The sequence below is a fragment of the Aotus nancymaae genome, unplaced genomic scaffold (genome assembly GCF_030222135.1).
Source record: "Aotus nancymaae isolate 86718 unplaced genomic scaffold, 86718_ANA_hifiasm-v0.15.2.pri h1tg000059l, whole genome shotgun sequence".
NCBI classification, from domain to species: Eukaryota; Metazoa; Chordata; class Mammalia; order Primates; family Aotidae; genus Aotus; species Aotus nancymaae.
Window position 1 is genome coordinate 3,979,317 of NW_026988473.1, and position 25,432 is coordinate 4,004,748.

General features: G+C 48.1%; 1 protein-coding gene across 3 annotated transcripts; it reads right to left on the minus strand.

Moving 5' to 3' along the window:
* Positions 1-185: 185 nt before the first annotated feature.
* SNX32 (sorting nexin 32) lies at positions 186-22,005 on the minus strand. 3 transcript variants are annotated; one of them, XM_012462955.3, is made up of 13 exons: positions 21,841-22,005; positions 4,446-4,550; positions 3,983-4,093; positions 3,743-3,864; positions 3,459-3,582; positions 3,148-3,252; positions 2,843-2,948; positions 2,619-2,694; positions 2,347-2,386; positions 1,485-1,571; positions 1,247-1,406; positions 1,084-1,169; positions 186-317 (listed from the first exon to the last, which is right to left on the minus strand). In XM_012462955.3, the coding sequence occupies exons 1-13, from the start codon at positions 21,874-21,876 to the stop codon at positions 276-278; spliced, it is 1,200 nt and encodes a 399-aa protein (XP_012318378.1). In that variant the 5' UTR covers positions 21,877-22,005; the 3' UTR covers positions 186-275. The 3 variants fall into 3 exon arrangements, with proteins under 3 accessions (XP_012318378.1, XP_012318379.1, XP_012318377.1); XM_012462956.2 differs by lacking the exon at positions 186-317 and adding an exon at positions 350-769 and having other exon boundaries at positions 21,871-22,005; XM_012462954.3 differs by lacking the exon at positions 186-317 and adding an exon at positions 350-769.
* Positions 22,006-25,432: the final 3,427 nt, after the last annotated feature.

The following is a 25,432-nucleotide window of genomic DNA, read 5'->3' on the forward strand; positions in this document are numbered from 1 at the left end:
CCTGAACTGAGAGGAGAGGCCACATCCTGACAGAGCTGGCTCCTTAACTCCTGGGAGCTCATGAGTGGTTCTGGGAGGAAGGGCTAGGTCCCTTTTCTGGTTAGGAAACAGGTGTGGAGAACTTGGGATTGATCTTGGTGCTAGGGTTTATGGGGTGGGGGCAAACCTGGAAGACTTCTGGGTGTATTGCCTTCCCACAGGGAGCCTGCTGCCACTGGAGAGAGGGCTGAGGATGCTGCAGGGGTGCCCTCTGTGGTGTCCCCAGGATCTGATCTTCATACTGCCTTGGCAGAGGGTGCGCCTGGTGGACCCTTGAGCTGTGGGAAGTAAGGACAACAGGCCCCCTTGCTGCAAAACCAGGGTTTTTATTTGTGAAGAACAGGCTGGGATCAAGTGAGCTATGATTCCTTCAAGGCCACGGGTGAGGGTAGAGGCTGTCCTTCAGCCTGGTGGTGGGGGGATGTCAGGGTCCCTGGGGCTCTGCTGACCTGTGGCCAATTATGATGCCCATGCTGCCCTGTTTCTTGCAGGGCCTGGCACCTTTGGTGGTGGTGGGGGTAGAAGGTTCGGGCTTTCCCTGGGAGGATGTGGGGCACAGTGACAATGTGGCTAGTGGTGCTGTGCTAGGGAAGGAGACATCTTGCTGGAGAGGGGTCTGGGATACCCCGTTTATACTAGAGATCCCAGAGCAAGGTCTGGCAGAGGTCTGGCTGCTCTAAGGCTCCCCCTTGAGGGCAACAAGGGTGTTCCGGAGAATCAGGGTGCTGGCCTGCAGAGGAGAAACAGGTCCTTGAAGTCCCCTGCTCCCTGAGTCAGAGTGCCATTCTTTCTGCACATTAGATGCCCCCTTGCTCCCCACGCCTCTGCTCTCTGCAATAACAGGTGCGGTTAACTGGGGCTTCTTACCAAGAAGGTAAGGGTCCTGAGCCTTAGCTGGGGCTACTCATGGACGGCCCCTCCTCTCACCCTGTGCGTACGCACACACTCATGCATACACACATGCACGCATACCCTCGTGCCTGTTGGGGGAGGGAGGTTGGAGGTGGGAGGCGTCACAAGGGCCTGTGAGGTGGGAGGGCTCACCTTGGCATGTTTGAGCTCCAGCTCTGCCAGCTCAATGAGATTCTTTCGAAAAGAGGAGACCCGGCGGGACTTGAAGTCCATGAGCTCTGGAGAGGAGGGGAAGAGGCATGGGGCCCTGGGCAGGGCAGGACAGGTGGCTCTGGGCTGGGGGCTGCGGGCTCACCTTGCTTGGCAGAGTCGGAGAGGCGCTCGAAGCGTTGACAGCACAGCTGCTGGTGGCTCTCGGCGGGCCGAACCTCCCGGTTCCTGGTGCGTGCCTTGTCCAGCGCCTTGTTGGCATTCTCATAGTCAGCCAGTGCCCGCAGCCGCCGGTATAGCAGGTCCTAGGACCACAGGCACAGGGTCATTGCTGCCCTGTCCTGGTCTCCAGGCCTGAGCACCGCTCTGGGGCTTCCTCTCACCTTGGCTGCCTGTGAGTCACGCATGTAATACCTCAGCATGTCTGACAGCTTCAGGTCCTCGTCGGAAGCCACCCGGCCCTCCAGCTTCTGCATCAGAAATGTGGGCACTGGGAAGGGAGCTTGTCAGAGGGGCAGCTAAAGGGTGGGAGGCGCATCTTCATCTAAATATCCAGCAAAGAAGCCTTAGGTAACTGCTCCAGGTCAGACCTGGTGTTCAGGGGAGCAGGCCAGGGAAGGCTTCACAGAGGAAAAGGCATCTAGTCTGGATCTTGGGCACTAAGTAAAAGCCAGACAGAGGGAGCTGAGGGCTTGGCAGCTGTGCAAGCCTGGGTATAACCTGGATTAAACCTGGGTTCAAAGAGGGCACTTGGGCAAAGCAGGGAATGGAGGCAGAGGCTGGAGCACAATAGGCTGAAAATGGAAGCTCGGGACTTTGGGCTTTGGGGCTTGGGGAACTTCCAGAAGAGGCAGGGTCCCTGAAGGGCCTTGAGCAGGAAGAAATGCCGTCTAACAGACATTTTAGGAAGATGGAGACACTCCAGTGACTTTCTTGGGGAAGAGGGGGGAAAGCATGTACCCGGGCAGTGTGCTGGCAGCTGGGTGCAGCCTGCCAGAGGTTTGGACACTCCCTGTGCCTCCCACCCGTCCCCTGCCACGTGTGTGTGCACATGTGTGCACACACACACACGAGGCTGGATTCTCATCTTCACCCCACCTCTTATTAAACTAGTGTGGAGTGTGAGCCCAACTTGCCAGTGGGCCCAAGTTATCACTGAACATCCCAAGATGATCCTGGAGCTCTTCCTCTGCCAGGGCTCATTTTCCCTCCAAAGCTCACCAGAAAAGAGAAGGCAGTACTTACCCTCAGCCGTTCAAAGAGCTCTGCCAATTTGAGGAAGCTCCTAGGAAACAGTGGGGAGGAGTTAGGGTAGGGGGCTGAGACAGAGCTCAAAGCCTCTCTGCCTCAGCTTCTCAGGAATCTCCCTCTCCCCTTTCCCTCCCAGCACCCTCCCCCAACAAGAGAGCCTACACCTCCCACCTAGAGCTGACAGTAGACATCTACAGAGTGACCCCTCATGGGAAGACATGGTATTACAGGCTTAGGGAGAGGGTAGAGGTGGGAGGAGTCCTCACGTCCTTAGCTGGTTGACTTCCTGTGATCCCAGACTGCTCAGTGCAGCTGAGATAGGGATATAATCGTCTGCCAGGCCTGTTGGGGAACAACCCCCATCAGAGCCCCTACATCTGCATGTCAAGCCCTGGTGCTTGTGGCATGCCCTGCGCTCTTCTCTCCCCCAAGGAGTTGAACCGCTGGGGAGAGGGGCAGGGGGATCCAGGACCCCTTGGGCCCTGCGTACACTTGTGGGAGCGCATGACGCGGTCGGCCCGCAGGCAGGCATCTCGGATACGGGTGTGATACTCCAACAGGAAGGTCCTCTCATGCTCAAAGAAGTCATCCACCTCCTAAGGGAGCCAGGTAGGAGCCCATTTACACTGGGTCACCAAGGAGCTTGGCAGCATAAGCACCCAGGGTTGGCGAAATCTCTTTCCAATCCAGGCCAGGCCCTACCACTGGCTTCCCTCCCACAGCCAGCCTGGGCCTCAGTCTGTGCTGTGGACTTGAGGCACTGGGTTGAATCTAGAGAGGAGCCCTGAGGGTTACCTTGAGCCCTGACACGCCAGTGATGAGGGCTTCATCCGCGGACTTCACGATATTCCTCAGAAACCCTCCCAGGAGCTCCTTCCTATTCTTCCCCCGGACACTCAGCTGAGGCACACAGGGAGGGTGTGATGGTGGGGTGGGCGTTCTTGCCTCCCAGCCCATGTCACAAGCCACTCACGGAGCTGAGACACAGGTTTGGGCCCGCTTGGGCCCACTTGGGCCGCTTGTCCAGCCCTGCCAACCCTGGGGGCCTCCCGACCCAAGCTAGACTCCTGCCCCAGGGGTGATTTTAGGGATTCAGCCCAGCTCACATCCTGTCCATATTCCAAAAAGACAAAGAAGTTGTGGTCTCGGCGCAGGGTGGGGTGGGCCGCCAGGCGCTGCAGAAAGACTTCGTGCATCGCAACTGTCTTCTTAAAGATGGCCAGGTACTCCCTGCGAGAGCAGCAGCAGCTCACAGGCCCTGCTCAGCTCCCATCATCCTGCCTGCCCCCTTTCTGGGGTCAGAGGTCAGGGTTGCTAAACATTCACTGGGGGAATAGCTGAGGAAGACAGCTGGGCTCTGGGCATAGCAGGGAAAAGAGGTGGCACTCACGCTTCCAGCTCCTGCTTCATCTTGGCAAACTCTTCCCGAGTGACAGAGCTGTCCCCCTCACCCAGTTTCTGCAGCTTTTCTCTCGAAGCCTCAAAGTCTGGCCTTGGAGGGGCTGGGGGGATCTGCTCAAAGGAGGGACGGAGCTGGGAGGCCTCTCACTGCCGAGGCGGCCGTCACAGCCTTTGGTCCTCACCCAATGCTCTGCCTGTCCCTCCCAGCCCCTGCCCGGCCCCTCCTCACGATGAGGCCGGCGTACTCCTCGTTCTCCACGTAGGCGTCATGCAGCCAGATGAACTCCTCGTGCTGCCGCACGACTGAGAACTCAGTCTGGGCAAAGTGAGGGAGGCAGCTCTGGAAGCAGAAAGGCTGTCTGAGGTCCCTCTCTCTGCCCCAAGCCCTGCCTCAACAAGTCTCCTGGGCACCTACTTTTGGGTTCCCCTCATCCCACTTTCCAGGGAGGACCCAGTTAGAGCTCAGGTGTCCATGATTTCATTCAGAATGGTGGATGGGGATGATTAGGACTCAGGGCCTCAGGCAGAGACACCCAGAGCCTAGCCAAGATGCTCACTTTCTAGAAGGGACTGAGGGCAAGTGCCAGGTGGAGGAACCCCCACAGGCTGTGTTGGCACGTGCCTACCACCCCTGGGGGAGGCCTCCTGCAGGCAGCCACCAGCAGCTTTCCTTGCGGCCCGCACTGCCTCACCTTGGTTTGAACAGTGAATTTCACCTTGTCCCGCTCACTCACTGCATCAGAGATCTCCACCTGTAAGGAGCTGTCTCCCTGCAGTTCCACCAATGCGCAGGAAGGCTGTGGAGGAAAGGAGGTCTCTGGCCTGGCTGAGCGTGGCCCCTGTGCCCTTCCTTGCCCTGCAGGCCTGGTCCACCTACAGAATGCTTTTCAGCAGCACTGCTTCCACAATGCCCCAGGTCACCAGAGAGGGGTCGTGATAAGGCACTGACCTGAGTTTGGGAACTGCCAAAACATTTTAACCCTCCCATCCTTGGAGGCAGGCAGAATGCTTCCCATTTTACAGATGTTGAAGCTGAGACCACCAGAGAGGTAATTTGTCTAAGGTTATGCAGCTGCAAAGCAACAGTACCAGATTGAAACCCAGTTTTTTGTTTTGTTTTGTTGTTTGTTTTTTTTAGATGGAGTCTTGCTCTGTGGCCCAGGCTGGAGTGCAGTGGCGCGATCTCAGCTCACTGCAACCTCCGCCTCCTGGGTTCAAGCAATTCTCCTGCCTCAGCCTCCCGAGTAGCTGGGACCACAGGCGTGCACCACCACACCCGGCTAATTTTTGTATTTTTAATAGAGACGGGGTTTCACCATGTTAGTTAGGCCGATCTCAAACTCCTGACCTCAGGTGATCCACCTGCCTGAGCCTCCCAAAGTGCTGGGATTACAGGTGTGAGCCACCGCGCTGGGCGAAACTCAGTTTCTTAATTCCCAACCCCATGCCCTTTCTCAGTTACTTGCCCACCCCTTCCCCAGCTGGCTTCCTCAGGCATTCCTTAACCAAGGCTTCAGGTGAGTTGGATGAGATGTTCCCACCTCTTCTGCTAGGGTTGCCAAAACCATTCCATTTACTACTTTTGGTGCCAAGAAGCAATGGCTTACATGCAAAGCATGTGTATTTCTCCAAGTAAAAAGGTCCACGAGACACTGAGCTACTAGCTGCTTCTTGCATTGAGCTATTCAACATGTATTTATTTATTTTTTTTTTGAGACGGTCTTGCTCTGTCACTCAGGCTGTAATGCAGTGGTGCCATCATAACTCACTGCAGCCTCGAACTCCTGGGCTCAAGCGATCATCCTGCCTCAGCTTCCCGAGTAGCTGGGACTACAGACATGTACCACCATGCCCAGCTATTTTTTTTTTTAGAGACAGGGTCTTAATATGTTGCCCAGGCTGGTCTCCAACTCCTGGGCTCAAACAATCCTCCCACCTTGGCCTTCCAAAGGGCTGGAAGCAAAATGCATTTATTGAATACCTACTGTGTCCACATCATTGTGGCAAGTGATATTAGGGGGAAGGGAAGAGGTTTAGGAATCACTCTGTCTTTCAGCATTGCTCACCAGTATACAAAAGGCACCTGTCCCACCTCTCAATCTGGAGGCCTCCTCACTCTCTCCTCTCTCTGGTTTTGGCACACTTTGGAGATGGTCCCTGAGATGGGGCTTGATGGTATGTGGGTCCAGAAACAGGTAGGCCCCTGCCTGATGGTGGCCCATCTGCAGCTGGTCTAGTGATGTCTCCTCCCTGCATGGAGATGCCTGCATCTCTCCCCTCCTCCTGGCTGTCCAGCATAAAGGAATTGACCCTGAGGTCGCTGGTCACTGTTCACAGAGTTATCTCTACAGTGTTTCTCGCCTTTTTTTTTTTTTAGGTAGAGTCTCGCTCTGTCACCCAGGCTAGAGCGCAGTGTCATGATCTCGGCTCACTGCAAACTCTGCCTCCTGAGTTCAAGCGATTTTCCTGCCTCAGCCTCCTAAGTAGTTGGGATTACAGGCACATACCACTACTCCTGGCTGGTTTTTGTACTTTTAGTAGAGTTGGGATTCTGCTGTGTTGGCCAGGCTGGTCTTGAACTTGTGGGCTCAAGTGACCCGCCTGCCTCGGCCTTCCAAAGTACTGGGATTACAGGCGTGAGCCACCACACCCAGTCCCCGCCCCCCGTTTTTTTTTAAATTGAGGCATAAGTTACAGGAAAGTGCACAAATTTTAAGTGTAAAGCACCAATTAATTTGTAGATATATATACAGCTAGGTAACCATCACCCAACTCAGATCATTATATATATTTTCTTTATTTATTTGGAGACAGGGTCTTGCTCTGTCACCCAGGCTGGAGTGTGGTGGTGCCACCGCAGCTCACTGCAGGCTTCATATCCTGGGCTCAGGCAATCCTCCTGACTCAGCCTTCCTAGTAGCAAGGACCACAGGCATGTACCACCATGCATAGATAATTAAAAAAAATTTTTTTGGCCAGGCATGGTGGCTCACGCTTGTAATTCAAGCACTTTGGAGGCCAAAGTGGGTGGATCACCTGAGGTCGGGAGTTTAAGACCAGCCTGACCAACATGGTGAAACTCCGTCTTTAAAAAAAAAAAAAAAAAATTTTTTTTAAGTGCTGTAATCCAGCACTTTGGGAGGCCAGGGCAGGAGAATCGCTTGAGCCCAGGAGTTTAAGACCAGTTTGGGCAACATGGTGAGACACCCTCCAACGTCTGCCTCCACACAAAAAAACCCCAACAATTGACCAGTCGTGGTGGCTCACACCTGTAATCCCAGCACTTTGGGAGGCCGAGGCGGGCAGATCACAAGGTCAGGAGATTGAGACCATCCTGGCTAACATGGTGAAACCCCGTCTCTACTAAAAAAAGAAAGAAAAAAAAAAAATTAGCCGGGCATGGTGGGCGCCTGTAGTCCCAGCTACGTGGGACGCTGAGGCAGGAGAATTGCCTGAATGTGGGAGGCGGAGGATGCAGTGAGCCAAGATCGTGCCACTGCGCTCCAGCCTGGGCTACAGAGCAAGACTCCGTCTCAAAAAAAAAAAAAAAATTAGCTGAGTATGGTCACATGCTTGTGGTTCCAGCTACTTGGGGGGCTGAGGTGGGAAGATTGAGCTTGGGAGGTTGAGGCTGCAGTGAGCCAGGATCTCGCCACTGCACTCCAGCCTCCAGCCTAGGTGACAGAGTGAGAAAGTGTCTCAAAAAAAAAAACAACAACAACAACAATTATCCCCCACCCCAGAACCGACCACCATTCTGACTTCTATCACCATATATTATTCTGGCCTATTCTTTTTTTTTTTGAGACGAAGTCTCACTCTGTCGCCCAGGCTGGAGTGCAGTCACGTGATCTCAGCTCACTGCAACCACTACCCCCCCAGGCTAATGGGATTCTCCTGCTTCAGCCTTCTGGCAAGTAACTGGGATTATAGGCGCCCACCACCACACCCCGATAATTTTTTATTTTAGTAGAGACGGGGCTTTCACCATGTTGGCCAGGCTGGTTTTGAACTCCTGACCTCAGGTGATGTGCCCGCCTTGGCCTCCCAAGGTGCTGGGATTACAGGCATGAGCCACTGAGCCCAGCCCATTCTGGCCTATTCTCAAACTTCTCAGAAATGCAATTATGCGTTATGTATTCTTTTGTGCCCCCATTCTTTAGAGAGCTCTCTCTATGTTGTTGAGAGAAGTAGTTGTTTTCATTCCTGTGTCTTATTTCATTATATGATTATATCACAATGTATGTATCCACTCTACAGTTGATGGTCATTTGGATTATTTCAAGTTTTTGGCTATTATGAATAAAGCTGCCATGAACAATCTTTTTAAAATTTTTCCTTTTTTTTCCTTTTTTTAAGCAGGGGGGTGTTCTTGCTATGCTGCCCAGGCTGGTTTGAACTCCTGGCCTCAAGCCATCCTTCCACTTTAGCCTCCCAAATAGATGGATTACAGGTGTGCACCACTGTGTCTGGCTTCCATGAAAATTCTTGCAGACGTTTTTTGAGGCCCTTTTTTTTTTTGAGACAGAGTCTTGCTGTGTCACCCAGGCTAGAATGCAGTGACATGATCTTGCTCACGGCGACCTCTGCCTCTCAGGTTCAAGCCATTCTCCTGCCTCAGCCCTCTGAGTAGCTGGGATTACAGGTGTCCACCACCATGCCCGGCTAATTTTTGTAATTTACTAAAGATAGGGTTTCTCTTCGTTGTCCAGGCTGCTCTTGAACTCTGGATCTCAAGTGATCCACCTACCTCGGCCTCTCAAAGTGTTAGGATCACAGGTTTGTGATCTACCGCACCCAGCCATCTTTCGAGGACTTTTGACCTAAGTCCCCATTTCTGTTGGGTATGAGAATTGCTTGGTCACAGGGAAGGCATATTGTATGTTTAAAACGCTTTAGTAAATACTGCCAAACAATTTTCTAAGGTGACTAAACCAATTTACACTCCCAGCAGCACTGTGCAGGAAAGTTCCAGTTGTACTACATCCTTGCCAACACTTAAGAATTGTTAGTCATTTTAATCTTTTTCTTTCTTTTTTTTTTTGAGACAGAGTCTCACTTTGTCACCAGGTGCTAGGCTGGAGTGCAGTGGCGAGATCTCGGCTCACTGCAACCTCCATCTCCCAAGTTCAAGCAATTCTCCTGCCTCAGCTTCCCAAATAACTGGGACTACAGGTGCGCGCCACCACGCCCAGCTAATTTTTGAATATTTTGGTAGAGACAGGGTTTCACCATGTTGGCCAGGATGGTCTCAATCTCTTGACCTCGTGATCCACCCGTCTTGGACTCCCAAAGTGCTGGGATTATAGGCGTGAGCCACCGTGCCTGTCCTCTTTTTTGTTTTTAAAGAAACAAGAGTCCCACTAATGTTGTCCAGGCGGGCCTTGAACTGGGCTCAGGCAATCCTCTGGAGTAGCTGAGAGTTGCTTTTGTGTACACATATCAATTGACCTATTAAGTATGATAAACTTTGGACTCTCTACTCTGTTCCATTGGTCGATATTTTTGTCCTTATGATAATATCTCACTGTCCTGATTACTGTAACCTGACAGGTGAGACTTGAAATCCGATAGTGTAAGGGCTCCACCTTTACTCTTTTTTTCCAAAATAATTTTGGCTATTATACATCATTTGCATTTCTGCACATATTCTGCTTATTAATTTCTACCCCTAAAAAATGTACTGGGGCCGGGCGCGGTGGCTCACGCCTATAATCCCAGCACTTTGGGAGGCCGAGGCGGGTGGATCACGAGGTCAAGAGATCGAGACCATCCTGGTCAACACGGTGAAACCCCGTCTCTACTAAAAATACAAAAATTAGCTGGGCATGGTGGTGCATGCCTGTAGTCCCAGCTACTTGGGAGGCTAAGGCAGGAGAATTGCTTGAACCCAGGAGGCGGAGGTTGCGGTGAGCCGAGATCGTGCCATTGCACTCCAGCCTGGGTAACAAGAGCGAAACTGTCTCAAAAAAAAGAAAAAAAAAATGTACTGGGATTTTGATTGTGATTGCGTTGAATATATAGATGAATCTGGGCACAAACCACTGTGACAGCTCAGAGTTGTTAGTCTTTTTTACTTTTGCCCTGTTAGTTGAGGCCTGGGGAGTGTCACTGATGCTACCTGGTGAGGAATGATGCTGAGCGGCATTTTCTGCATTTATCAGCCATCTGCATATCTTCTTTTGTGAAGTGCCTGTTCAGGTCTCTGGTTCTTTCCTTCCACCTCTTTGAAAGATCAGATTATCTGTTTCTCAGTAATTTGTAGGAACTCTGTTCCTGGAGATAAACCCTTTGTTGATTATATGTGTTGTCAACATCTTTTCCTAGTATATAGTTGGCCTTTTGACTCTCTTAATGGTTCAAATGTTAAATGTTACAAGCTCAACATAACAGTTTTTTTTTTTTTTTTTTTGAGATGGCGTTTCACTCTTGTTGCCCAGGCTGGAGTGCAATGGCACGATCTCGGCTCACCACAATCTCCGCCTCCCAGGTTCAAGTGATTCTCCTGCCTCAGCCTCCGAGTTGCTGGGACTACAGGCATGCGACACTACACCCAGCTAACTTGAATTTTTAGTAGAGATGGGGTTTCTCCATGTTGGTCAGGCTGAACCACCGCACCCAGCCTAACAGTCTTTTCTTCTATGGTTAAGGCTTTTTGTGTCCTGTTGAAGAAAACTTTGCCTACCCCAAGGTCATGAAGATATTCTATTTATTTTTCTAGAAGCATTATAGTTTTAGCTCTTGTGTCTATGATCCATTTTCTTTTTCTTTTTTTTTTTTTTTTTTGAGACAGAGTATTGCTCTGTTGCCCAGGTTGGAGTACAGTGGCACGATCTTGGCTCACTGCAAACTCTGCCTACCAGGTTCAAGTGATTATCCTGCCTCAGCCTCCTGAGTAGTTGGGATTACAGACACCTACCACAATGCTTGGCTAATTTTTGTATTTTTAGTAGAGACAAGGTTTCACTGTGTTGGCCAGGCTGGTCTCAAACTCCTGACCTCAAGTGATCCCCCCACCTTGGCCTCCCAAAGTGCTGGGATTGGAGGCGTGAACCACCCTGTCCAGCTATGATCTATTTCAATTCATTTTTTTTTTTCTTTTGAGATGGAGTTTTGCTCAGGTTGTCCAGGCTGGAGTGTAATGGCATGGCTCACAGCAACCTCCACCTCCCAGGTTCAAGCGATTCTCCTGCCTCAGCCTCCTAAATAGCTGGGATTACAGGCAGCTGCCACCACGCCCAGCTAATTTTTGTATTTTTAGTAGAGATGGGGTTTCACCATGTTGGCCAGGCTGGTCTCGATCGCCTGACCTCATGATCTGCCCACCTTGGCCTCCCAAAGTGCTGGAATTACAGGCATGAGCCACCGTGCCTGGCCTTTCAATTCATTTTTTTAATTTTAATTTTTTGAAATAAGAGTCTTGCTTTGTCACCCAGGCTGGAGTGCAGTGGCAGGATCTCGGCTCACTGCAGCCTCTACCTCCTGGGTTCAAGCGATTCTCCTGCCTCAGCCTCCCAAGTAGCTGGGACTATAGGCGTGTGTCACACACCTGGCTAATTTTTGTATTTTTAGTAGAGATGGGATTTTACCATGTTGGCCAGGCTGGTCTCAAACTCCTGACCTCAAATGATCCACCTGCCTCAGCCTCCCAAAGTGCTGGGATTATAGGCATGAGCCACCATGCCTGGCCATTTTCAATTCACTTTGTATATGCAGTGTGAGGCATGGGTTGTGATTCATTATGCCATGTGGCCTGCTACTTCAGCACTATTTGTTATAAAGACTTTTTTTTTTTTTGCTATTTAATTGCTTTGGTGTACACGTATCAATTGACCTATTAAGAGTGACAAATTTTGGACTCTCTACTGTGTTCCATTGGTCTAAATGTTTATCCTTATAATAATATCTCACTGTCTTCATTATTGTAACTTGACAGGTGAGAGTTGAAATCAGATAGTGCAAAGCCTCCAACTTTAAACTTTTTTTCAAAATAATTTTGGCTATTATAGGTCATTTACGTTTCTACAGATATTCTGCTTGTTAATTTCTTTGCCTGAAAAATGTACTAGGATTTTTATTGTGATTATATCAAATATATAGATCAATCTGGGAAGAATTGATCTCTTTATAATTTTATAATTTATAATTTTTAATCTTCCAATCTAAAAACAAATAATATTTTTCCAATTATTTAGATCTTCTTTGATGTTTTGTAGTTTTCTGTGTAAAGGTCTTGCATGTCTTCTATGATATTTATTCCTAGGTATTTGATGATTCTCTTTTTTCTTTGCTTTTCATTTTTATTTTTTATTTTTAGATAGAGTCTTGCTCTTGTTGCCCAGGTCAGAGTGCAATGGCTCGGTCTTGGCTCACTGAATCCTTTGCCTCCCCGGTTCAAGTGATTCTCCTGCCTCAGCCTCCCAAGCAGCTGGGATTACAGGCACCCACCTCTCCTCCGCCACCAACACACCTGGCTAATTTTTGTATTCCTAGTAGAGACCAGGTTTCACCATGTTGGGCAGGCTGGTCTCAAACTCCAGATCTCAGGTGATCCCCTCCTCTACCTCCCAAAATGCTGGGATTACAGGCATGAGCCACTGCGCCTGGCCTTTCTTTGCTTTTTAAATACTTTTTAAAGTTTCATCTTATAATTGTATATAGAAACACAATAGGCTGGGCATGGTGGCTCATGCCTGTAAACCCAGCACTTTGGAAGGCTCAGGCAGGAGAATCACTTGAGCCCAGGCGTTTGAGGCCAACTTGGGCAACGTGGCGAAACCCTGTGTCTACAAAAAAAATACAAAAGTTAGCCAGGTGTGGTGGCAGCTGCCTGTAGTCCTAGCTACTTGGGAGGCTGAGGTAGGAAGATCACTGGAGCCCAGGAGGTCGAGGCTGCAGTAAGCCATGATCACACCACTGCACTCCAGACTGGATGATAGAGCAGGACCCAGTCTCAAAAAAAAAAAAAAAAAAAAAAAGCCAATCATGCCTGTAATTCCAGCATTTTGGAAGGCCAAGGCTGGCGGATCACCTGAGGTCAGGAGTTCAAGACCAGCCTGGTCAACATGTTGAAACCCCATCTCTACTAAAAATACAAAAATTACCTGGGCATGGTGGTGGGCATTTGTAATCCCAGGTACTTGGGAAGCTGAGGTGGGAAAATCGCTTGTACTGGTGAGGTGGAGGTTGCAGTGGGCTGAGATCGCTTTATTGCACTCCAGCCTGGGCGACAAGAGCAAAACTCCATCTAAAAAAAAAAAAAAAAAGAGTCTGGGCTCGGTGGCTCACACCTGTAATCCCAGCACTTTGGGAGACCCAAGTGGGCAGATCACGAGGTCAAGAGATCAAGACCATGGTGAAACCCGTCTCTACTAAAAAATACAAAAATTAGCTGACCGTGGTGGTGCACGCCTGTGGTCCCAGCTACTCGGGAGGCTGAGCCAGGAGAATTGCTTGAACCCGGGAGGTGGAGGTTGCAGTGAGCCAAGATTGTGCTACTGCACTCCAGCCTGGCATCTGGCGACAGAGCAAGACTCTGTCTCAAAAAAGAAAAGAAAAGAAAAGAAAAAGAATGAATGAAAGAAAGAAACATAATAGATTTTTATATATTTACCATGTGTCCAGGCAAATTTACTTTTTTTTTTTTTTTTTTTGAGACGGAGTTTCGCTCTTGTTACCCAGGCTGGAGTGCAAAGGCGCGATCTCGGCTCACTTCAACCTCCGCCTCTCGGTTTCAGGCAATTCTCCTGCCTCAGCCTCCTGAGTAGCTGGGATTACAGGCATGCGCCACCATGCCCAGCTAATTTTTTATATTTTTAGTAGAGACGGGGTTTCACCATGTTGACCAGGATGGTCTTGATCTCCTGACCTTGTGATCCACCCGCCTCGGCCTCCCAAAGTGCTGGGATTACAGGCGTGAGCCACCGCGCCCGGCCTTACTTTTTAATTTTAATAAATTATTAAAATATCTTGCTGAATTCACTTTTTTTAATTCTAGTCACATAATCAATGAATTCACTTATAAATTTAATTGTTTGTAGATTTTTTTTTTTTTTTTTGAGACAGGGTCTTGCTCTGTCATCCAGGATGGAGTGTGGTGGTGCCATCTTGGCTCTTGGCAGCCTTGAAGTCCCAGGCTCAAGGGATCCTTCCACTTCAGGCTCCTGAGTAGCTGGGACTACAGGCATCTGCCACCATGCCCGGCTAATTTTTGCATTTTTTTGTAGAGATAGGGTCTCACTATGTTGCCCAGGTTAGTCTCGAACTCCTGGCCTCAAGAGATCTCCTAACCTAGGCCTGCCGGCGTTCAGGGATTACAGGCCTGTGCCACCTTCCTGTTCTCTTGGATTTCCTACATATACAGTCCTATAATCTAAAATAATTACAGTTTTAGTTCTTCCTTTCTAAACCTTCTACCTTTATTTCTTTTTACTGCCCTATTACACTTGCCAGGACCTCTAGGACAATGTAGAAGTGATGATACGATGACATGTTCCTGATCTCAGAGGGACTTCATTCAAAACTTAACCCCAAAGTTTTTTTAGATATTTTTTAAATCAAGGATATCTTAATGAAGCTTAATGGAACTCCCTGCTATGTCTAATTTGAGGAGAGTGTTGATTTTTATCAATTGTTTTTCCCTTGATTGAGATAATCATATGAATGTTCTTGTTACCTGTTTATGTGCTGAATTTTACTGATTGATTTGCAAATGTTAAACCACCTTGCGTTCCTGGAAGAAGGCCTTGTTCATGAAGTATTATCCTTTTCTATATTGCTTATTCAACTTGATATATATTTTTTTTTGAGACAGTGTCTTGCTGTGTCATCCAGGCTGGAGTGCAGTGGTGTGATCATGGTTCACTGTCAGCTCAACTCCTGGGCTCAAGCAATCTTCCTGCCTCAGTCTTCCAAAGTGCTGGCAGTATAAGCATGAGCACCATGGGCAGCCTCACCCTTCTTTTTTAAATTTTTGAGACAGGGTCTCACTCTGTTGCCCAGGCTGGAGTGCAGTGTTATGATTACAGCTCACTGCAGCCTCAATCTGCCGAGCTCAAGTGATCCTCCCGCCTCAGCCTTCCAAGGAGCTGGGACTACAGGCATGTGCCACCATGCCTGGCTAATTTTTAATTTTTCTGTAGAGATGGGGGTCTCTCTATGTTGCCCAGGGTGGCCTTGAACTCCTAGGTTCAAGCAATCCTCCCGCTTCGTCCTCCCAAAGTGCTAGGATTATAATCATAAGCCACCATGACTGGCCCCCAGCTGCAACTTGATAATATTTTATGATTTTTGCATCTATGTTCATTATGTTCATGAGAGATAGTAACATGAATTTTTCCTTTCTTATAATGTTCCTAACAATTTTTTATTGTGATAAAATATACATAATATAAATTTTACCATTTTAACCATTTTTTTTGAGACGGTGCCTTGCTCTGTTGCCCAAGCTGGAGTGCAGTGGTGGAGTCTTGGCTCACTGCAACCTCTGCCTCATGGGTTCAAGTGATTCTCATGCCTCAGCCTCTAGAGTATCTGGGATTACAGGCACCTGCCACCATGCCCAGCTAATTTGTTTGTTTGTTTGTTTTTGAGATGGAGTCTTGCTCTGTTGCCAGGCTAGAGTACAGTGGCGAGATCTCAGCTCACTGCAATCTCCGCCTCGCGGGTTCAAGTGATTCCCCTGCCTCAGCCTCCCAAGTAGCTGGGACTACAGGCACGCAACATCACAACCAGCTAATTTTTTATATTTTAGTAGAGACGGGGTTTCGCCAGATTGGCCAGGATGGTCTCAATTTCCTGACCTCATGATCCGCCCACCTCGGCCTCCCAACGTGCTTGGATTACAGGCATGAGCCCCCGCACCCAGCCTAATTTTTGTATTTTTAATAGAGACAGGGTTTCACCATGTTGGCCAGGCTAGTCTTGAACTCTTGACCTCAGGTGATCCACCTGCCTCAGCCTCCCAAAATGCTGGGATTACAGGCCTAAGCCCCTGTGCCTGGCCTCATTTTAACCATTCTTAAGCATACAGTTCAGTGGGATTAAGTCCATTCACATTGTTGTGCAATCCTCACCACCACTGTATCTCCCCTTGACAGATATTTGTATCAAGGTTATGCTCTCCTCCTAAAATAAGACAGAAACTGTGCCTTCTATTTCTGTTTTTTGGAATAATTTATATAAAAATGATATTATTTCTCCTGTAATGTTTTGAAGAATTTTCATGTGATTTTATTTGTGCTAGAAAGAGATTTCTGGAAATGTTTTAAATTACAGATTCAATTCCTATAATATATATAGGACTACCTAGATTTTCTATTCTTGTTTCAGGTTTGGTAAGTTGCCTTTTTCAATAAATTTGTCCATTTCATCTAAATTACCTAGAGTTTGGCAAAAACTTGTTCATATCTACTCATTGTCTTTTTTTGTCTGTAGTATTTCTAGTGATGTCCCCTTTATCATTCCTGATAATGGTAATTAGTATTCTTCTTCCTCTCCATCTCTCTCCTGCTCTCTCAATCTCTCATTTGTCAGTCTTGCTAGTTTATTAATTTTATTAATATTTTTTAAAAAACCACTTTTGGCATTATCGATTTATTGATTTTCTCTATTTGTATGTTTATTTTCTATTTATTGAGTTTTGTTTGTTTGTTTGCTTAGTAGAGCGGAGGTCTCACTATGTTGCCCTGGCTGGTCTGAAACTCCTGAGCTCAAAGTGATCCTCCCCTTTTCACCTGGGCCTCGCAAAGGGCTGGGATTACAGGTGTGAGACACTGCAACCAGCCTTTATTGATTTCTGTGCTTATCCTCTTATCCTTCTATTTTCTTAGGGTTTAACTTGCTCTTCTTTTCCTAACTTTTTTTTTTTTTTTGAGACAGTCTTGCTCTTTTGCCCAGGCTGGAGTGTAATGGCACACTCTCGGCTCACTGCAACCTCTGCCTCCCGGGTTCAAGCAATTCTCTTGCCTCAGCCTCCTGAGTAGCTGGGATTACCGGTGTGTAGCATCACACCGGGCTAATTTTTGTATTTTTAGTAGAGATGGGGCTTCTCCATGTTGATCAGGCTGGTCTGGAACTCCTGACCTCCTGATACAACCGCCTCAGCTTCCCAAAGTGCTGGGATTACAGGCGTGAGCCACCATGCCCAGCCCAAAAGAATTTTTTTAAGTTACTTATTTTCCAACCAGCCATGGTGGCTCATACCTGTAATCCCAGCACTTTGTGAGGCTGAGGTAGGTGGATCATCTGAAGTCAGGAGTTTGAGACAAGCCTGGTCAACATGGTAAAACCCTGTCTCTACTAAAAATACAAAAAAAAAATACCTGGTTGTGATGGCATGCATCTATAGTCCCAGCTACTGGGGAGGTTGAAGCAGGAGAATTGCTTGAACCTGGGAGGCAGAGGTTGCACTGAGCTGAGATTGTGCCACTGCACCCCAGCCTGGGCAACAGACTGAGACTTTGTCTCAAAAAATAATAATAACTTATTCTCTTTAGTGTCATATACTCAAGGCTTTCTTCTTTTCTAAAATATGCATGTTGTAGTATAAATCTCCCTCTGGACACTGTGTGTATCTTATGAGTTTTGGTATGTCATATTTTTATAATCATCAATTTAAAAATATTTTCTATTTTTCATTATAATTTCTTCTTTGACCTATGAGTTATCTAGAAGCATGTTGCTTAATTTCCAATATTTTAGAATCTAGTTATGTTTTTGTTTTGATTCCTTGTTAATTCTGGAGCAGAGAATATGCTCTATATGATTTCAGTCTTTTAAATTTTATTGATACTTGCATTATAGCTGAATATATCATTAATTTTGGTAAATGTTTCATGTGCATTTTAAAAAATGTACTTTCTGTAGTTGTTGAGTATAGAGCTCTACATAAGTCAATTAGATCAAGTTGATTAATCATGTTAGTTAAATCTTCTAAATCCTTACTGATATTTTTGTCTGCTTGTTCTAACAGTTGTTGAGAGTTGTGTTAAAATTTCTTACTGAGCTGGGCATGGTGACTCATATCTGTAATTCTAACACTTTGGGAGGCTGAGGTGGGAGGATCACTTGAGCTTAGGAGTTGGAGACCAGCTTGGCCAACATAAAAAGACCCCTTTTCTAAAAAAAAAAAAAAAAAAAAAAAAAAAAAAACATAATTTCTTTACTATTAATTGTAGGCTTGCCTATTATTTCTTTTCGTTCTGTCATCTTTTACTTTGATGCTATATTATTAGGTGCATATACATTTAGGATTGTTTTATCTTTCTGTGTAATCAACTCTTTCATCATTATAAAATGTCCCTCTTTATTTCTTTTTCTTTTCTTTTCTTTTTCTTTTTTTGAGATAGTTTCGCTCTCATCATCCAGGCTGGAGTGCAATGGCGTGATCTTGGCTCACTGCAACCTCCGCCTCCTGGGTTCAAGAGATTCTCCTGCCTCAGCCTCCCAAGTAGCTGGGATTATAGGTGTCCGCCACTACTAATTTTTGTATTTTTAGTAGAGACGGGGTTTCACCACATTGGCCAGGCTGGTCTCAAACTCCTGACCTCAGGTGAACTACTCAACTTGGCCTCCCAAAGTGCTGGAATTACAGGTGTGAGCCACTGCACCTGGCCATCCCTCTTTATTTCTGATATACTTTTTTTTTTTTTGAGACAAAGTCTTGCCCTGTCACTCAGGATGGAGTGCAGTGACATGATCTCAGCTCACTGCAACCTCCACCTCCTGGGGTCAAGCTATTCTCCTGCCTCAGCCTCCTGAGTAGTGGGGATTACAGGCGTGTGCCACCATGCCCAGCTAATTCTTGTATTTTCAGTAGAGATGGGGTTTCACTATGTTGGCCAGGCTGGTCTCAAATTCCTAACCTCAAGTGATCTGCCCACCTTGACCTCCCAAAGTGCTGGGATTACAGGCATAAACCACTGTGCCCAACCCTCTTTTTCGTGAAATAGAACCAGCTGATTTTTTTTTTTTTTTTATAACGATGGGGTTTCACCATGATGGCCAGGCTGGTCTTGTACTCCTGACCTCAGGTGATCCACCCACCTCAGCCTCCCAAAGTGCTAGGATTACAGGCGTGAGCCACTGCACTTGGCCTTTTTTGTTTTTTTTTATAAGACAAGGTCTTACTCTGTCTCCTGGGTTGGAATGCAGTGACACAATCACAGCTCATTGCTCATTGTAGCCTCAAACAATCCTGAGCTGAAGCAATCCTCCCACCTTAGCCTCCCACATAGGTGGGACCACAGGTGGGCATCACTATGCTCAGCTCCCACCCATTTATGTCAACCTTTCTGTGTCCTTATATTTAAAATATGTCTCTTTTAACAGACTCTAGTTGTTTGTTTTTTTTCCAAAATACAATCTGACAATGTTTTTTTAAATTGGAGTATTTAGTCCATTCATAATTATTGTAATTACTGATGTAGCAGGCTACCAACTTGTCATCTTGCTTTTTTTGAGTAAGAACATGTGGTGTTTGGTTTTCTGTTCCTGTGTTAGTTTGCTGAGAATGATGGCTTCCAGCTTCATCCACATCCCTGCAAAGGACATAATCTCATTTTTTTATGACTACATTCCATGGTGTATATGTACCACATTATCCAGTCTATCATTTGATAGGCATGTGGGTTGGTTCCAAGTCTATGCTATTGTAAATAGTGCTGCAATAAACATATGTGTGCATGTGTCTTTATAGTAGAACTATTTATAATCCTTTGGGTTTATTTATTTATTTTTGAGACAGAGTTTTGCTCTGTTGCCCAGGCTGGAGTTCAATGGTGTGATCTCGGCTCACTACAACCTTTGCCTCCTGAGTTTTTTTTTTTGAGACGGAGTTTTGCTCTTGTTACCCAGGCTGGAGTGCAATGGCGCGATCTCGGCTCACCGCAACCTCCGCCTCCTGGGTTCAAGCAATTCTCCTGCCTCAGCCTTCCAAGTAACTGGGATTATAGGTGCGTGCCACCATGCCTGGCTAATTTTTTGTATTTTTAGTAGAGATGGGGTTTCACCATGCTGACCAGGCTGGTCTCGAACTTTTGACCTCAAGTGATCCGCCTGCTTTGGCCTCCTAGAGTGCTGCGATTACAGGCTTCAGCCACTGCACCTGGCCAGTATTTTATATTATTTCATTTTCTTCTCTATTGCATTTTTACTTATATATTCTTTTATGCCTCTATATTTAAAGAAGGATCTTAGAGAAGGCAATCTGAACCTAGAGGATAAGTATTGGTAGTGAACTTTCAGAGATTATGGCTCCTGCAAAGGCTGGGCAGTGCATCCATCTGTTCAATAGCTCAACACACCCTCAGAACATACAGCAATAATAATACAATAATAATAATAATAATATAATAGTTAACTCTTATGTTGGCCTTTACAATATGCTAGGCACTGCTCTAACCATTTCATATATATGTCCTAAGCATTTTATATATGTTAACTACTTTAACCATGAAGATGAACACAGATAAACATTGAAGCAGACATATTCTGTTCCAGCTTTGTGTCTCTCAGTCCCTCTTGTTCCTCCAAACCACTTGAACCCCACTCCTCATTTCTTGGCTTCTCTGACACTACCAAGGCAGGCTCTCCCACTTGCCCCAGACCCCAAACACATACAGTCTGGCTCAGTGGCGCAGCGGGTCCCCTAGTCCCAGCCTCCTCCTTGCTGCCTTAGTATCTCTCCTCTGACCTACACTGCTTGGTAGCTGCTTGAGGGGGCTGGGGCCTCAAAGATGGACCACAGCTGCTTCATACTCATTCTCAGCCACAGCCCACTAGACATATGCCTCCAACTCCCAAAAGGGGGCACCTCTCCATGCTGTAACCATCCTTGGCACAACGTGGATGCTCGACAACTCCTTGCTGAGTGAAGTCCAAAGGAAGAAATGGTCTTATGATTATATGAACTCAGAACACAAGTCAAGCCATTAGTGCTGAACAGGATTCCCTCACCTTGGGAAAGAAGAGGACGCCAGCCTCTGCTCAATCCCTAACATCCAGCCCTCCTCCCCCATTCACCCCCCCCACCCCCATCAAACCAGTGTGAGTTGGTTCTGAGGAGGGTAAGAGTGACAGTGATGGGTCCCTTTCCATCTGTCAGGACAAAGGCAAAACCCTGCCTCCCTTGGCATCCTCATCAATCCCCACGCAGGTGCCACAGAAGCTTCCCACCCCCTTGTTCAAGTCTCCCTTCTCTTACTTGTGCAGACACACACATACACACAGAGACACATGGGCACACATACATCCAGACACGAGACAAACACAGACATCCACACACACAGACACACATAGAAACACACACAGACACATGCACACACAGACACATAGAAACACACAGATACACAGACAAATAGACACACACAAAGACATACACAGATCATATACAGGGACACAGACACACACATGCACACAGACATACAGACACAGATACATAGACACACACAGAGACATGTACACACAGACACACAGAGACAGACGCAGACACATGCAGACACACAGACATACACATACCCACACAGATAAAGACACATGCAGACCATCACACACAGACACACACAGAGAGACACACAGACACACACACACAAACATAGACACAGACACAAAGACATGCAGACCATACACAGATACAGACACACAGACACACACACGTACACACAGACACAGAGACTCTCATGTGCACACACACACACAGACACATGCAGACCATAGACACAGAGACACACGACATGCACAGACGCACAGAGACACAGATGCACGCTCACAGACGCGCGCACACACACACAGACGCACACATGCACACACACAGACACATGCAGACACACACAAAGACACGCAGATACACACACGGATACAGATACACACTGAGACACACAGACACACAGAGACATACACACACAGACACACAGTCATATACAGACACACGGACACACACACACACATGCAGACCATACACACACAGAAACACAGACACAGGCGGACCACAGACACACAGACGAGCGCGCACACACCACCGCATGATTGGGCATCACGGACTCTCACGTAGTGAGGGGAGGCTGGCTGGGGTCTTTATCCTTTCTCTACCTTGCCCTCCTTCCCAGCCTCCGGATGCACCTCCATCGCTCTCCTGGGCTGCAGCACACACGGCTTCAGCGTCCGGCCACTGCCCGCGTGCTCCTGCAGGTCGACCCCGTAACTCGCCCGAAGAATCGACCGAGCTCGGATGCTCGCAGCTGACGGAGACGCTCTCCCCCGCCCGGCCAGGGAGTCGCCTAGAGTCGGGGGCGGTTCCCACCCGTTTCCCTCAGCCGCGCCTTTCGATTGGATACCGGGGCTACCGTGCGTGACGCCATTGGCTGGAATGTCTGCGGTTCCTGGCCCAGGCCTCAGCTTTTAAGGGGCACGCGGCATGGAGAGTAGGCCAGTGATAGGCGACAGTGTGGGAGCTGGGGTCAAGACAGCTCTAGGGTCGCAGAGGCCAAGTGCCGCGTCTCCCTCCTGTCTCCGGCGGACTAACACCCCAACCTCGTGCCGCTGTACCAGGCCCCTGCTTCCTACCGCCACGTGCGGCCTGCGCTTGCGCACTCGCCCAGTTTGGCTACCCCCAAGCGGTGGGGAAGGGGACGGGGACGGGGACGGGGAAGGGGAAGGGGGAGGGGAAGGGGAAGGGGAAGGGGAAGGGGGTGAGGGTGGCAGGGTGGGGACGGGGAATGGGGAGCGGGGGTGGGGATGTGGGTGGTGGACCAGGGGCGAGGGCAGGGGACTATGTCTGTGGAGAAGGGGATTCTGTTAAGTTTTACGCCCTTGGGCGGGAGGGAGCGACGGGGTAAGCAGCCCAAGAGGACTAGGGGGCTCCCCAAGGCCCGGGGCCAGGGCGCCCCTGGCAAGGCCGGTTCCACGGGCGGTCGCCACTGGAGCAGGGCTACGAGGGGGCGCCGATGCTGCGAGAGAAAACCTGGGGACCTTGGAATGGCCTCATGGTGATTGGGAAGAGAGTGGAGCTTCTGAGTAGAAACACTCAAAAGCCGAAGCTGGAGTCTGAGTACTGGAGACTGGAAGATGTGGAAAAGGAGGTCTTGAAAGAGAAATCAGGTCCGAGTCAGGAAAGGATGGCTGTGAAGCTGCTGCACCGTAGAGCAAGTGCATCACAAGCTTCAGTAGATTTGGGGAAAGACAGCCCAAGGGAGATTTGGGGAAAGCAAGAGGTCAAACACAAAATAAGTGCTAAATCTAAGAGTGCAGGGATGACAGCAGGGCCTATGAGGGGGTCTGGGTTTGAAGAGAGGTCAAGGTCTGCTGGGGAGAAGGTAGGGACCAGTGGAGAGGACTTGAGATCCAGAGGCTATAAACTGGGGCAGAATGAGAAGGAGCTGAGGCCAAGTGTGGACAAAAAGAGATCAAGTGTAGAGAAGCTGAAGTCTAGTAGTGAGAAGCTGGTGTCCAGGGAAGAGAAGTGGGAGTCCAGTGGAGTGAACCTGAGGTCCAGTGGCAGAAAGCTGAGATCGAGTGGAGAGAAGCTGAGATCGAGTGGAGAGAAGCTGAGATCGAGTGGAGAGAAGCTGAGATCGAGTGGAGAGTAGCTGAGATCGAGTGGAGAGTAGCTGAGATTGAGTGGAGAGAAGCTGAGATCGAGTGGAGAGAAGCTGAGATCGAGTGGAGAGAACCTTAGATCGGGTGGAGAGAACCTGAGATCAAGTGGAGAGAAGCTGGGAACCAGTGGAGAGGAGCTGGGATCAAGCAGAGAGAAGCTGAGGTTGAGTGGAGAGAAGCTGGGGTCAAGTGCGGAGAACCTGAGATCTAGTGAGGAGAAGTTGGGGACCAGTGGGGAGAAGTTGAAGGGTTCAAGAATGGGGAGCATAAATGAGAACATTGAAAAAGTGATAGAAGTTACTGGTGATGAAAGAGTGATGGCATTTACTGATGATGAGATGGAAATTCCTTTTGAAAGTGTCAAAGGGAGTGATGAACTGCAAGGGACTGAGGAAGGAGTGGGAGTTGAGGGGGCGTCTTGCATGAAGTGAGAGACATTACTGACGAATCTGTTTCTATGGAAAAGAAAGATGTTATAGGTGAAGGTACCGATGAATGAGGCAGATGAAGGGTTGACACCAAAGAAGGAAATAGAGGCAGACAGGGGAAGTACTGAAAGTCAGAGGAGAAATTAGAGCCAGGCAGAACGTTATTGACACCGAAGGGGTAAAGTTGAGAGAGGAAACGAGAGAGCCTGAGCCTAAAATAAAAGAGAGTGGAAGTGAATTAGAAGAGCTGTGGGGGCTGAAGGCAGAGGCCAGAATCAAAGGAAACAGAGGAGTGTGTGGTTCAGAGAGAAGTGGGAACATATGGAGGAGAAAGAGAAGACGTGGTGACGTGTTGACAGAGGAAACTTGGATATTGGGAGAAAAGCTGTAACTGGGGAACTCATAGGGAAATGTTTGAGAAAAGGATGGAGGATGGGCTAGAAGGATTTAGTCTGACACATGATGAGGTGTATGAGATGGAGGAGAATTGCACCAGGATAAAGGGTAGATTTTGAGGGTTGTGGAAGAAGGTGCAGGCTGAAGTAGGCAAAATTTCTGAGAGGATCCTGAAGAATGAAGGGCTCCCAAGTGACAAAAGCAGGAGGAGAGGAGATAAGAAAGAAGTGAGGAAAAAACATAAGAAGCCATATGCTATAATGGTGATTGTGTTTATTGGTATGTCCTTCACTATTTCTTTTCCCTTCCCTTCCTTCCTTCCCTCCCTCCCTCCATCCCTTCCTTCCTTCCTTCCTTGCCTCCCTCCCTCCCTCCTTCCCTCCCTTCCTTCCTTCCTTCCTTGCCTTCCTCCCTCCCTCCCCCGTCCCTCCCCTCCCCTCCCCTCCCCTCCCTTTTGGACAGTCTTGGTCTGTGACCTGGGCTGGAGTGCAGTGGCACAATCTCGGCTCACTGCAATCTCCACCTCCCAGGCTCAGGCAATTCTACTGCCTCAGCCTCCAAGTAGCTGGGATTACAAGCGCATGCCACCACACCCGGCTAATTTTTGTATTTTTAGTAGAGATGGAGTTTCACCATGTTGGCCAGCCTGGTCCCAAACTCCTGATCTCAAGTGATCTGCCTGCCTTGGCCTCCGAAAGTGCTGGGATTATAGGCGTGAGCCACCACCTGGCCTACTGTATTCTGCTTTATCAGTGGGGTTTTGTGACCTGTGTCCTGGGAAACTAGGCTTGCCCTTGGGAAAGGAGTCCTGCAGAATGCCTGTCAATATTACCTCTCTTTATTCTTCTGTGTTGCACTCCTACTGCCTGGATCTTAGATCTTCCTGTTTCTTGTTTTACTCTCTCACTTTGGTCAACTGCATCATCTAATAGCTCCTAGAGAAAGTAACTATGGGAGGTAAACTTCGGGACGCTGTCTGTCTGAAAATCTCAATTCTTTGTTCATAATTGACTGATAGTTTTGCTAGGTATAGAATTATAGGCTGGAAATATTTTTCCCTTAGATTTTTGAAGGCATTTCCTCACTATCTTCTTCCTTTTTTCCTTTAAATTTTATTTTTTTGAGACAGAGTCTCACTCAATTACCCATGCTGGAATGCAGTGGCATGATCTTGGCTCACTGCAACCTCCACCTCCTGGTTCAAGTGATTCTCATGCCTCAGCCTCCTAAGTAGCTGAGATTACAGCCATGTGCCACCATGC

What these genes read in the sequence shown, in the direction of transcription:
- SNX32 (XM_012462954.3), bottom strand. Translation starts at nt 21,876, where the DNA reads ATGGAGGTGCATCCGGAGGCTGGGAAGGAGGGCAAG. An exon ending in AGGCTGGGAAGGAGGGCAAG is followed by an intron (nt 4,551 to 21,840) that starts GTAGAGAAAGGA and finishes TTTCCTCCACAG; the next exon opens with CCTTCCTGCGCATTGGTGGA. An exon ending in TGGAGCTCAAACATGCCAAG is followed by an intron (nt 770 to 1,083) that starts GTGAGCCCTCCC and finishes TCTCCTCTGCAG; the next exon opens with GCCAGCACCCTGATTCTCCG.